Source organism: Microcaecilia unicolor, chromosome 8 (assembly GCF_901765095.1).
Source record: "Microcaecilia unicolor chromosome 8, aMicUni1.1, whole genome shotgun sequence".
Taxonomy (NCBI): Eukaryota; Metazoa; Chordata; class Amphibia; order Gymnophiona; family Siphonopidae; genus Microcaecilia; species Microcaecilia unicolor.
In genome coordinates, this window is record NC_044038.1 from 30,234,118 (window position 1) to 30,248,477 (window position 14,360).

The window sequence follows — 14,360 nt, forward strand, 5'->3', positions numbered from 1 at the left end:
AAGGGGATGGAACTCCTCTCGTATGAACAAAGGCTAAAGAGGTTAGGGCTCTTCAGCTTGGAAAAGAGTTGGTTGAGAGGAGATATGATTGAGGTCTACAAAATCATGAGTGGTGTAGAATGAGTAGAAGTGCATCAATTTTTCACTTGTTCCAAAAGTACAAAGACTAGGGGACACTCAAGGAAGTTATATGAAAATACTTTTAAAACAAATAGGAGGAAATATTTTTTCATTCAATGAATAGTTAAGCTCTGGAACTCTTTGCCAGAGATGTGGTAAAAGCGGTTAGCGTAGCTGGGTTTAAAAAAGGTTTGGACAAGTTTCCGGGAGGAAAGGTCTATAATCTGCTATTCAGACAGACAAGGGGAAGCAACTGCTTGTCCTGAGATTTGTAGTATGGAGTGTTGCCACGATTTGGGTTTCTGAAAAACAAACAGTTATTTAAAATTGACAGACATTACAACAATGGTTACCTGTTCTCAATCTATAAGCAAATTATGTTATGTTATGTTATTTATTTAACATAGTAGATGACGGCAGGAAAAGACCTGCACGGTCCATCCAGTCTGCCCAACAAGATAACTCATATGTGCTACTTTTTGTGTATACCCTACTTTGATTTGTACCTGTGCTCTTCAGGGCACAGACCATATAAGTCTGCCCAGCACTATCTCCGCCTCCCAACCACCAGCCCCGCCTCCTAACCACTGGCTCTGGCACAGACCGTATAAGTCTGCCCAGCTCTATCCTCGCCTCCCAACCACCAGCCCCGCCTCCCAACCACATTTCCCATACAATTAATTTCAAGTTCAATATGGCTAACAATCTAAAAAGAGGTCATTACAAAATATGAAACAAAATAGATAAACACACACATATCAATAAGGAAGGAATTGCAAATATATAAAAAAATTCAATAATAAAGCATAATGGGGAGAATAAAAGGAGGAGATTAGGCACCAGGGTCAAATGACGGAAATTGTTTGAAAAGAAAAGATTTCAAAAACTTACGAAAAACAAATAATCATATTGGGATCTTATATTTTTTGGCAAGGAATCCCACCATTTAGTAGCTTGGTGTGAAAAACTAGCTGGATACATAGATTTATGAACTACTTTCTTTCAGGTAGGAAAATGAAGACACAGGTAGTCTCTCGCACCAAAGATTGAATTGCGAGAAGGCAAAGTAACAAGGGGCAACATATAATCAGGGGCAATACCATACAAAATCTGAAATATGAGAGCACAGAGTTTGAATACAGTCCTGGCCCTAATGGGAAGCTAATGTAAATGTATCAGCAAAGGAATAGCTCGCTCAAAGCGTGGTACATGCATGACAAGTCTAGCTGCTGTGTTTTGGGCAGTTTGCAGTTTCCTTAAAATACATTCTTTACACCCTGCATCGATAGAATTATAATAATCAAATTGGGTCAAAACAAGTAATCTGAAAACATCAATTCAAAAAAATGCCTAGTGTGCTTCAACTTCCAAGTAATTATCATATATTTAAATTATTCTATAATTTGGCATTTTATCCATCCACCTGCTGAGGGCAGCAGAGTGCCTGTTTGTTTATAGACTGTCCCTGCAGACTCCTGTGAAGGGGCTTTGCCTGTTTTTTTTTTCTAAACATTCATAGCCATTTGTCATTTCATAATGCTATGAAGCTTATTCTGGGGAATGGTTTATTTGTTCTTTTTAAGACATACAGTCTTGCCAAATCGACAAGGTTATATGGCAAGCAGTCCTGGATGGATAAAATGATCTGTACTGTAGTGAAAGACCCGTTTCATCTGAACACAAAAAATCTGGAAAGATTCCTTGGCTCAAAATTGAAAATTCCACTGCCAGAAATGAAACATTTCCAATTGTATTTTGCTCCATTTTGTTTTGATGGCACATGTCACGATAAAGTGTCCCCCAGGTTTTCAGCCCACTGGACTAGCCATTAGGCTATTTGTCTACTCCTCTTTAGCCTTTCCTCATGTGTGAGGACCTCCATCCCCTTGATCATTTTGGTCATCCTTCGCTGTACCTTTTTTAATTCTGCTATTATATATTTTTTGAGATGCGGCAAACAGAATTGCACACAATTCTCAAGGTTTGTTCACATCATAGAGCGAAATAAATACATTAGATTCATCTTTATTTTACTCTTTATTCTTTTCCTAATAGTTTCTAATATTCTGGGCTCCTTTTACAAAGTGGCACTACCGATTTTCAGCATGCAAAATGTGAAGAAACCTATTCAATTCCCACTGGCTTCTTTGCATTCAGTGCACGCTAATCGGGTAGCGCTGCTTTGTAAAAGGAGTCTTATGTTTGCTGTTTTGGTCACCATCACACACTGAGCAGAAGATTTTACCTAGATCTTTTCCCTAGGTGGTGACTCCTAATTATATAGCTGTATAGGGGTGTAGCTACGTGGGGCCACAAGGGCATGGGCTCCCGCAGATTTAGCCCTGGCCCCCCCCCCCGCTTTCACCGCCCCGCTGTCGACCCTCCCCTGCCACATTCGACCCCCCCTCTGCTGCCGCCAACCCTCCCCTGCCGCCGCTGCCAAGTACTTTTGCTGGCGGGGGTCCTCAACCCCCACCAGCTGAAGTCCTCTTCAGCGCCGGTCTCCGGCGCGTTGCTGGATTCTGTTTCTGTGAGTCCTGACATCCTGCACGTAGGAACGTGCAGGATGTCAGGACTCACAGAAACAGAATCCAGATCAGCGAACGCGCTGGACTCGGAGACCGGCGCTGAAGGGGACTTCGGCTGGCAGGGGATGGAGACCCCGGCCAGCAAAGGTACCTGGTGGTGGCAGGGGAGGGTTGACGGCGGCGGAAGGGGGGGTCGAAAGGGATGGGGGAGGGGTGGCGGTGCTGGGGGGGACGGGAAGGGCGGCGGCACCGGGGAGGGCTAAAATGTGCCCCCTCACCTCGGGCTCTGGACCCCCCTCCCGCCAAAGACTGGCTATGCCCCTGAGCTGTAGTTTGGGTTATTCTTCCCAATGTGCATCACATTGCACTTATCTATATTAAATGTCATCTGCCATTTGAATGCCCAGGTCTTCCAGTCCTCCTGCAATTTCTCACAGCTGAAAAACATTATCAAAATATTTCCAAAGCAAGTACAGCCACATCTAAAAAAAAAAACCATCATTCCAAACCATCCTTCTGTGGGCACATTCTACATGCTACCTAAAATCCATAAACCTGGAAACTCTGGCAGACCAATCATATCTGGTACTGGCACATTTACAGAGGAAATATCTGGACTTATAGAGGGGATTCTTAAACCATTTGTGCACAAGACAAACATCTTCATACAAGACACCACAGACTTTCTAAACAAACTAAAAAAACATCAAGCAGCTACCACTGGATGCTTGTCTGGTCACAATGGATGTAGAAGTACTATACAGCAACATTCCCCATGCAGATGGCAGAGCTGCATATGATAAATTTCTAAAAACATCCGCCCTGGACCACCAGCACTCACTGGAAACCATTACAAAATTAATCAAATTCATTCTAATTCACAACTATTTCTGTTTTAACAATGATATCTATCTGCAAGTCATGGGCACTGCCAGGGCCGCCGAGAGGGGGGGGCAGGGGGGACAAAATTCCCCCTGCCTCCAGGGGGGGCCCGGTGCCGCAGTCCCATCCGCCTGCGGCTCTGTCGACCGTCCGCCACCGGGCCAGCCCCCCTCCATTCAAATCACAGCGCCTCACCACCTCGCTCCGTGTGAAAGCGCAGCAGCGGCAGTCTGCAAATCGCCTCCCTTTGGGCCTTCCCTCCCTGTGTCCCACCCTCGTCTGACGTAACTTCCGCGAGGGCGGGACACAGGGAGGGAAGGTCCGAAGGGAGGCGATCTGTAGACTGTCGCTGCTGCACTCACATGGAGCGAGGTGAGGCGCTGTGATTTGAATTCAGGGGGCCTGGCCCGGTGGTGGACGGAGGTGGGGGGGGGGGGGGGGCGGCAACGACGATAAGCTAATCTCTTCATGGCAGAACTGGAAGAGACGTTTTTGAATACATATCAAACTAAACCCTTAAAATACTCCCGGTATATTGATGATATTTTCATGATTTAGACTGAGGGAGAAGAGACTCAAACAATTTTACAGTTACTTCAGTACATACCATCCTACATTCAAATTGAAAATTGACTATTCCCGAGAAAAAAAAAAATCAACTTTCTAGACACCACAGTTTCCACCAGCAATAGCTATATATAAACATTGATATACAGGAAACCAGCAGACAGATGCAGCTATCTCCACAACTCCAGCTTCCACCCTTCACATACAAAAAAAATACATTATACACAGGCAAACCACATGATACCAAGAGGCAGAGATAAACACCTCAAAATCCTGATTGATTGCTTCTTCCATTAAAATACCTTGAGAAAACCCTACTACAGTACAAAGAGAAGGAAGCCACAGAGAGAATCTCTCTTATAGTGACATACAATCAAGAGCTAGAAAAATTGAGAAGAATCATAAAAGATCTACAGCCACTACTTCGGGAGGATGAATTACTGAAAGAGATATTCTCATCCCCACCAGTGCTGGCCTTCCCGACAGCCACCTAATCTGAAACAGAAATTTGTAAAAGCAAACTGCCAATACAAGCTGAAAAAGAAGAGAATAGCGATATGCCTAGCTTCAAACTGTGCCAACTCATCTCTCAGGATCCTACAATGTCATGGTTTATAATGAGCTAGGAAAAACGTTCAGCATAAAGGGATCATTTACATGGTCGTCCTCAAATGTGATAAATCTCATTCAGTGCAAAAAGTGTGAAGAAGGGTGCTATATTGGAGAAGCAAGCCAGATGCTAAAGACGAGGCTCAATTTACATAGATACAATATTAAACACTAGTTAAAAAAAAAAGCCCGTTTTCTCGTTGAAATGAAACGGGCGCTAGCAAGGTACTCACCTTCTCCCATTAATGTTTTTAGGGGAATTGTTTGGAGAAATATGCTTTGATGGTAATAAATAATTTTCTGTAGTGTATGATGAAACAGAGAGTATGAAAGTCTGTGTGTGAGTGAGAGACACATCCAAAGTGTGTGTGGGGGGGAGGTGGGGGTGTAGTATGTGTGAGAGAGAGAGAGAGAGAATCAGAGTGTTTTGTTTCTGAAACCAATGAAACAGAGAGTTAAAAAGTGTGTGTATGTTGGTGTGGGGGTGAGGAGTTTGGTCGTGTGTGTGTGTGTGGGTGTGAGTGACAGGTGCTGATTCTCCATGGTAGATCTTGCGTATTTATTTGGGATGGGGGGGGGGGGAGTGTGTGGGTGTGAGTGAGAGACAGAGATCTAGATGCACCATGCCACAGTTTGTGTATGATGTTTTGTGGGTGGTTGGGGGGAGTGTTTGTCTGTGTGAGTGAAAGAGAGACATGTTGATTTTCCTTTTTAGACTTTGTGGATTAAGGGTGGAGTGGAAGGGGAGTGTGTGGGTGTGAGTGAGAGAGAGTGATGCTGTTACTCCATGGCATAGTATGTGTATGAGGGGGGGGGGGGGGTTGAAGGAATGTATATCTGTGTCTGTGTCAGATGGAAAGATGCTGATTGTCCCTTGGAGAGTTTGTGTATGATGTGGGTGTGGGGGGGGGGGGGGGGGGGGGGGTGAGGGCGGCAGAGTTTGTGTATGTTGTTGGAGGTGGGGGGGGGGGGGAGAGTGTAGCGATGTCTGTGTGTGGGAGTGTTTGGAGGGGGGTTATTTGCCTTTCTTCCCATTAACTTCCCTTTCCTTAGCCCCGTACCAGAAGGAGAGGGGGGTGGCTTGGTTATACATTTGGTTGGGAGTGTGTGAGTTGTAGGAGCAATCTGCGGTGCCATTTTTTTTTTGGGGGGTGGGGAGGGTAGCGGCATGTGGACCTTCCTTTCCCTCAGCCTTTATGAGAAAGGGGGGGGGGAAGGTAGCAGCATGCAGACTTTCCTGTTTGTTATTGGCGTACCTGAAGGGTGTTGTTTTTCTTTATTGTGCGACGACCCTGGAGCTGTGAGGAAGTGAGGGAGGGGGGATCCTGTAACTTGGAGGTTTGGATGGAGGGAGCGAGGGTGGAGTGGACCCTGTAACTGTTAGTGAGGTTGGTCCGTGGGACTGGTAGGGAGATTGCGGTGCTGGCGACGTCGGGAGAGTGGGTAGTTATGTGTGGGAGGGCGTTTGTGAAGGAGGCGGCGTTTGGCAGGCTCGTCGCGTGACGGTGGGGTGAGGCGGGCTGAGGGCTCGTCACAGTCGCAGGCAGCGTAATCAATCAGAAGATGGAAGTATGAGAAGATGCGGGTTGGCTGGAGCGGGAGTGAGAGGGGTGCTGTGAGTGGCTGTGGTAGGATCCGTAGCGAGTGACGTATTGTGCGAGGGGCGGGGCTGTGGGCGGCTGTATGAGTGGTGCTGAGTGAGGTTACGAACACTACAGGGCTTTAGGGCTTCAGGGCTTCAGTGGAATGGAGTGAGTTGCGAATTATGTGGGGGTCGGCGGGGCTGAGGGTGGGGCTATGAGTGGTGCTGAGACCCTATGAACACTACAGGGGGTGCTTCAGGGGCAGGCTTCAGGGCTTCAGTGGCACTCAGTGAGCTTCAGAGCTTTGGAGGTGGGAATTATTTATATAGATTCCGGTGTCAATCAGGATGCCATCCCTGTGGGACAGCACTTTATAAAACCAGAATATTACATCAATGATCTTATGGTAAGAATACTAAAAGGAAATTTTAAACAATCCAGGAACGTAAGACCTTTGAAGTCAAAATGATGAAATATTTTTACACCCACCAGACAGGAGTCAACAAAGACCTGGGTTTCCTAGCTCATTATAAACCACTAGTGGAACCATGCCCGTTTCCTCAACAATGAAACGGGCCCTAGGAAGGCTGTCATGTAAGCTTTTTTTTTTTCTCTCTCCCCTGCCCTCCCCTCCATGTCCAGCGATTCTCCTCTTCTCTGCTCTCCCATCCGTGTCCCGTGATTCTCTCCTCTACTGTCCTCCCATCCTATCCATGTCCATCAATTCTCCTCTGCCCTGCCCTCCCCTCGATGTCCTGCGATTCTCTCCTCCCCTCGATTTGTACCTGAACGTTCTCTGGCTGGCTGGCGCTGGCTTCCGTTCCATTTGTAACATCCCTTCTGACGTCAGCTCGCCTCCAGCATTCGCTTCCCTCTCACTGTTCCGCCCTCTGATGTCGTTACGTCTTGACGCGAGGGTGGGACAGTGAGGGGGGATGGAACATTGGAGACTGGCTGACGTCAGGAGATGTTATGAACCCAGGCAGCCAGACATGAAACATTGGAGGTGCAAATTATTTGTCACCCTCTTAACTACCATCCATCTCTCCCTGATTCTCATCCACCCAGCTCTCCCTGTGTCTCACCTGACCTACCCCTCCCTCTTCCTGTGAGACTGTCATTGGAATGCTTTTGTGTTTCACTTATATATTCTGAAATTTGTCAACATTTGCTTATTTCCGATCTGAAAAAGAAGGATTACCTTTGAAAGCTAATCAACAGATGTATTAAGTTAGTCCAATAAAAAAGGTATTATCTTACTTTCTGACTTGTCTATGTGGCTACAAGGGTTCTTATTCTTCTGGGTTTTTTTGGTTGTGCCTTTTCTTAACACTGAACTGGCTAAATCTGCCTATTATAATATGAAAGTGGACATAGAATAATGACCCTATAAATCTACAATACAGTACTGATAGCCAGTAAAGCAGTTTGTCTGTGGCTTGTAAGTTCAGTTTCAAACAAGGTAATTGAAAGCTGTGTCACGTGGGGAAACTTAGGAGCTGAGGCCTGCTGTGCCAAGAGCAATAAAGTCTACAGGTGGTCTAGGGAGCAGTGATTACTGCTGTGAGGTTTTATTACAGAGCCTCAGGAAAACCCTTCCAGCAAGTCCCTTTAAACTCTTGCACATAAGCAAATGAAAATGACAGAAAATAATATTGGTTCTTTAATCTGGTTGAGTGTAAGGGCTTTGCTATGTAACTGTGTCTTTATACTACTACTACTTAACATTTCTAGAGCGCTACTAGGGTTACACAGCGCTGTACAATTTAACAAAGTGAGACAGTCCCTGCTCAAAGCCCACTTCAGATGCAAGATTTATACCATTCAGTACAATTTGCACAATTACAAATGCTCTGTAAAAACATGCTTTTTATTGCTCAGATAAACAATGCTATAAACAACTGAGGAACACTCTGCAATTTTAATATTTAAATATAATTCTGGAGCATGGTGTAGTTAACTTATTTCCTTTTATGGATTTAGCACCATTAGAATTCTTACTGGTGATTTTTTTAAGTGTAAGCCTGTGTAATATTGTGACATCATAATTTCAGCTCCCTATTGTGATGTCACAAGCAGGAGGATACATAAAAGTGAACCGGCATCTATAAAGGTCTGCCTATTTACTGTTTTAACTGTAATGACCCCTTGTGAGCCTTCCTGGGTCTTGAGCTGATCTGACTGGAGTCTCTCCCTCTGTTGGGCCCTGGAATGATTCCTGCCTGGTGCTTCCACCTGGGGGAGAAAAGTGTGCGAGTGGGATTTCCCTCCTTTCCTCCCAGGAAACTGAAAAAAAAAAAATCACCGTGAACGAGGCTGGCTGAAATGTTTTCTGAACTATTTACAACGTATATGAAAGAATTAAGACGTTTGCTAATGAGAAGTATTTTGATAATCAACTTTTTAAGCCTTCTGAGTGAATGGTTTTCAATAAGCAGCCTACTAGGTAACCATTAAACAGTGCTCTTGGAACCAGAGTCTTTACTAATGTGGCAGCTTTTAAACATATCGCCTTTTTCCTTCACTAGGTCTGTTTATTAGAGTGGCAATGTTACCTATTTCCCCTTGTTCTTTCACTGAGTCTTTTCCCTTGTCCATCTCCCCCCCCCCCCCCCCCCCCCCCCCCCCCCCATGTCTCCCAAAAATGACCCTCCTACTGGAGAACTAAGCTGGTGGCTGCTGGGCGTCCAACCAGGGCCTGAGTCAGTTTGGCTTAGCCAGTCTCCAAGTGCCGATTGCACTCCCAGGAGCCTCTGCATCTGCCAGGCTCTGAATACCAATTCTGCTCTCAGGAGCTTTTCTGCTGCTGGGCCTTGGGCGCCAGTTGTGTCCCCAAAGGCCTTCCGTCCTGCCCTGAGTGTGCTCCCAAGGGCCTGCCTGCCCTGAGCCTGCATCGAAGGGCCCCCTCTTCATCCTGATAGGCTGGTCCACTGTCTTCAAGAGGAACCTCCAGGGTTCCCTTCTTTGCCAGGTCCACAGCTCTTAAATCTGTTGTGAGTCTAGTCAGTGGCATCAACCTCCCCCCCCCCCCCCCCGGTGCATTCTTACCTGCTGGGACCAGCCGCGCAGCTGTCGGTTCTGCTGGTTCCCTGCTCCCTCTGCCCCGGAACAGGATGTAAACTGTTCCGGGCAGTAGCGTAGCCAGACCTCAATTTTTGGGTGGGCCTAGGGGTGGACTGGGTGGGCATGACCCACATATTTCGTCTCTGTCCATTCCCCTCCCATAAAGATAAATACCTGGGCTGGCGGGGATCTCCGGGCCCTGCCAGCTGAAGAATCTTCTGGAGGCCCCCAAGGCTTGAGAAGTCTCATCCCTGCACCAGTCACCAGCGTGGCGGGAAGCAGCGTTCAGCAGTGTTGCCTGCGTGCTTGCCTGCCTTTTAAAATAATTCGTCTACCCAGGCTCCGCTGCATTTACTTCTTCGCCCATCGCAAAGCGCTGCCGTTCGCACAGGCAGCTCTGCTCCCCTTTGCCGCGTCCATACGGCCCTCTCTGATCCACTTCCTGTAGTGGATACGAAGGGCCAGATGGACGCGGCAAAGGGGAGCAGAGCTGCCTGTGCAAACGGCAGTGCTTTGCGACGGGCGAAAAAGTAAATGCAGCGGAGCCTGGGGAGACAAATTATTTTAAAAGGCAGGCAGGCAGGCAATGCTGCTGAACGCTGCTTCCCGGACCTGGGGGAGCCGCGGGAGAAAAGGCAGCGACAGCAGCAGGATGTTGGATGGGCGGGCCTGGAGGGAAAGTGGCTGGGCCTGGGCCTGTCCAGGCCCGCCCGTGGCTATGCCCCTGGTTCAGGGGCAGAGGGAGCAGGGAACCAGTGGAGCCGACAGCGGCGCGGCTGCTTTCTGCACCCCTGCAGCGGTGTGCACCCGGGGTGGACCGCCCCACCCTCGGTACGCCACTGAGTTTAGTTCTCTCTGATTCTAGCCCTTTAGAGCCTGTGGTCTGCAGATCCAAGAGAGGGAAACCTCCCCTCTCAGCCGAAAGGTCAGAGATCCTGGGCAGAATTCCTATGTATTGAAAAACTGACTGAAGGGTTAGAATTCCAGAGAGATCATGGCCCCCACAGATTAAAGCCCTGGCCCCCTCTACTTTCGACCCCCCCCCCCCCACCACCACCAACCCTCCCCCGCCACTTTCAATCCCCCCTCCCCCGCTGCCAACCCTCCCCCGCCACTTTAAATTCCCCCTCCCACCGCGGCCGACACTCCCCTGCCGTCGCCAGGTACCTTTGCTGGTGGGGGTCCCCAACCCCCGCCAGCCGAAGTCTTCTTCAGTGCCGATCTCCGGCGCCTTCACTGATCTGTTTCTGTCAGTCCTGACGTCCTGCATGCACGTCCTGTATGTAGTCCCGTGCAGGACGTGCATGCAGGACGTCAGGAGTCAGGATTGACAGAAACAGATCAGCGAAGGCGCAGGAGACTGGCGCTGAAGAAGACCGGCTGGTGGGGGTTGGGGACCCCTGCCAGCTAGGGTACCTGGCGGCGATGGGGGAGGGTCTGTGGCAGGAGGGGGGTCAAAAATGTGTGGGGGGGGGGGAGGCCGGTGGCAGCAGGGGGGTCAGCAGCTGGGACAGGTGGGCTAAACTGTGCCCCCTCCCGCCGAGGTCTGGCTACACCCCTGCTGCATATTACCCTATGCCATACCCCCCATATCCCTTTGATGTTTAAGCATACATTGTAAAGAACATTTTCCATCCCTTTTGTGCTCGTGTTTGCAGTCTGTTCTATCTAGTTATGTTTGTGAAACGCCTCTTCCCTGATTTTAATTGTAAACCGCTTAGATGCATTTTTATGATTTGCAGCATATCAAAAATAAAGTGAAATTGAATTTGAGCTAGTTGTGTCCAAAATCTTTTCAGAAAACAGCCTGAGACTGAGAAGGAAAGTTGAGCATACAATTTTGCCCAGTTAACCTTATCTAGATAGCCAGTATAAAGCAATTCTATTTACTCTTGATCCTCAAGGGCCACAAATGGGTTAGGTTCTCATATCCGTGTAAATCCAGGGCTTAATTTGTAGACAAAAAAGGAGGTGAAACTGTGCAGCTGGGGATAGAAACAGGCTGGCTGGCAATTTGGCTAGGGGACAGAAGCAACAGAAGAGGGATGGGATTAGGGAGCAGAATGACTTTTGTTCTCTTCTTTGCTCCAGGTTCACACCTTTGCCCCCTCTTCCTGGTAGGCTGCCAAGAAGGAAGGGGCTGGAGCAGAACACCCCTGAAAAAGAAGTGGGGGAGCTGTGTTTCAAGCCCTTCCCCCAGAAATTAAGCCCTGTGTAAATCTATCTCGTTCGTGTTCATTAACTTACCAATGGAATCACTCTTAAAGTTTTACTGTGTCAGTCTACTTTATTAAACCCTTATATTTAGATTACAAATACAATTAATTAAAACTTCCTCATTCATACATACAATCACTCCTACAATTCAAATCGTACTTGCTTATCGCACATCGTAGTACACCTAAGAAATGATAACTAATCTTCATATACAACATCATCCTGACTATCTTTAATTAAATACATATTTCTCATCATCTACCAGTGGTATATGTCCAATTATCTCATAACCCTGATACTTCTGTTCTTCTTTCCTTTTTTTCTTTTTTTCACTGCATAACAATATCACATAGGTACCCTCAAAGTGCCTTCTTGTTTTTCCATTGAAAATGTGTTCTTATATTGTGCCACACCATTTCCGACTTATGATAAAAGTCAATTCTGATTCTAATATGATGCTGATGCTTTTCTACAATACAGTTTACCATGTAGCCAAGGGGCCAATTGCAGATATATAGATGGTATCAAGATGAGTAGTGGAGAGTCAGTTGGGATAAATAGATGGGTGGCTAAACTCAAGGCAAGTTCTTTGTACAGTTAAACAAGATATAAGGAACTGGTCTTAAGTTACAGTGTGTGTAGCAAGCTAGTCCAGATTCGGAATGAGTATATAGTCAGTCACCCTATGTATAATTTGAGTCTAAATATTTTCTCCCTCTTTATATTTTGCAGTTGGCTATGTAGAGGAAGGGTATCCATGAGATATATATGCATATAGTAGATAGTGTGTCTGCAGATTCATTCAGTAATATCCTAAAAACCCACGCGAAAGATTGAATTTGGATGCTCCCCAGATGCAGAGATAGGACTACCAATTGACTGCCTGTTTTCAGGACAGGCTAATCCCATCCTGATTTTACCCCATCATGTAACTGAAGTGGCGTTTCATGGGATATCAATGAAGAATCAGAACTACAAATCCATACACACAACCATAGGAGTGCTTGAGCACCCCCAATATTGAGAAAATTGCTTGTATGTGTCAAGGAAGGGGTTATTTCCATTGGGCTTAACAACCCCAATTATTTTGAAAAGTTGGCTCCTATGCACACTAGATTGGAAAAAAGGAAACAAGTTGGTAGCCCTCCGTAGAGGTGTATGAAGCTCAATCTTACTGCATGTATGACCGTGGTGCTTCTGAGTTCAGCACTGTACCTTTCAACCTCCTTTCCTTCTCTTTGCAGTGTACGGCCACAACATGAAAAGCAGCAATGATTTTATTGGGAGAATTGTCATCGGTCAGTACTCCTCGGGCTCCCCGGAGTCCAACCACTGGCGTCGAATGCGTAATTCCCACCGCACAGCTGTGGAACAGTGGCACAGTCTCCGGTCCCGAGCTGAGTGTGATCGGGTTTCCCCAGCTTCTCTTGAAGTGACTTGAGGACAGTGTTCAAAAAGAGAAGCTAAGTGTGGGGAAACCCGTGCATTGCATCAACTTGTGATTGAAAGCAACTGGTAATGGTGGCTGAACTGGTGACAAGATGGCCACTGTACATCACGTGCCTAAGTTAAGATGCATAATGCGAACTCCATATTAGATATCCATGTGACAAAACCGAAACTTACTACCAAATGTTTCAGAGCCACTAATAACACAATCCACTGAACATCTGCTCGACGCTCCATTGGCTGCTATATGCAGGCAGAAGTATTTATATCCATGAGCTGGAGATCCGGTGGACAGAACCCAATGGTGCAGTATACCCCAGTACAGTTTATGCTGATCGACTGACCCTGAGCAAACTGGTCTTTGGTCTACAGTATACAGTATATCTACACAATTTTGGTTGAAGGTTTCAGTGCTCTTGTGTTTCTAGTTGGTAAATGTGATCAATTAGTGGAAAATTTTTTTTTTAAATAACATGTGGAAAAACTAATTTCTAAATGAAGTTCTGTCCGCAAACCAGTTTAATATAATTTAAGCTCCTCTTAACCTGTGCAAGTTCATGCATGTAGGTCTAGGTGTTTATAGATAACTAGGATTACAGTTGTGTATACATATAAATATATGTATATATGCACAAACACGCGCATATCTATTAAATATCAGTAAAAATAAAACAAATCCTTCTACTCAATATTGCAGTATCTGTATGTACAAGTATATATAGAGAGAATGATATGAAAAAAAAACCCCACGTTTTTAATAGAGTGTATATCAATGAAGCCATGTCAAACTGTTAAACTATCTTTTCTGTGGTGCAAAAGAAACATTAAAAATAATAGAAAAAAGCTACTTAAGTTGGGGAACCACCCCTTCCCCCCTCCAAAAATAATACCCATTTCAAGTGAGAAAACTGTTGTAGTATATATATATATATAATTATTTTTTTGCTCAGTATTTTGTCTGGTACAATTAAAAGTGGATATTTATTGAAAATAAAGATACATTTATTTGTACCATGCATTTTGAATGTGATACCTGTCAGCACAATTAAACTTCTCTAGGTTCAGTTTGACTGTGTTTTGACACAGATTGGGGCGGGTGGGGGGGGGGGGGGGGCAGATGGCCAAGGAATGGGAAGGCCCTCAATGGAAAACTCTGGTATCCTCTATGAGAAGTTGCTGCCTGTCTGTTCCTCAATGCAGACTGAAGTACTAAGAGGGAGATGCATCAATCAAACGTTAAAAAATAAAAAACGTAAAAAGTGCTTAACGATTTTTAAAAAACGAGGAATGCAGTATAAAAACGCTCCAGAAATGTTCGGATCGGTATTGCAAAGTAGGATTT

General features: G+C 46.0%; 1 protein-coding gene across 1 annotated transcript in view; it reads left to right on the top strand.

Moving 5' to 3' along the window:
* Positions 1-13,902, top strand: part of SYT17 (synaptotagmin 17) — a 124,131-nt gene extending 110,229 nt beyond the window's left edge. The window contains exon 8 of the mRNA XM_030212181.1: positions 12,814-13,902. Coding sequence (XP_030068041.1) covers positions 12,814-13,010 — 197 coding nt within the window. The 3' untranslated portion in view covers positions 13,011-13,902. The remainder of the gene's footprint in view (positions 1-12,813) is intronic.
* The last annotated feature ends 458 nt before the right edge of the window (positions 13,903-14,360 follow it).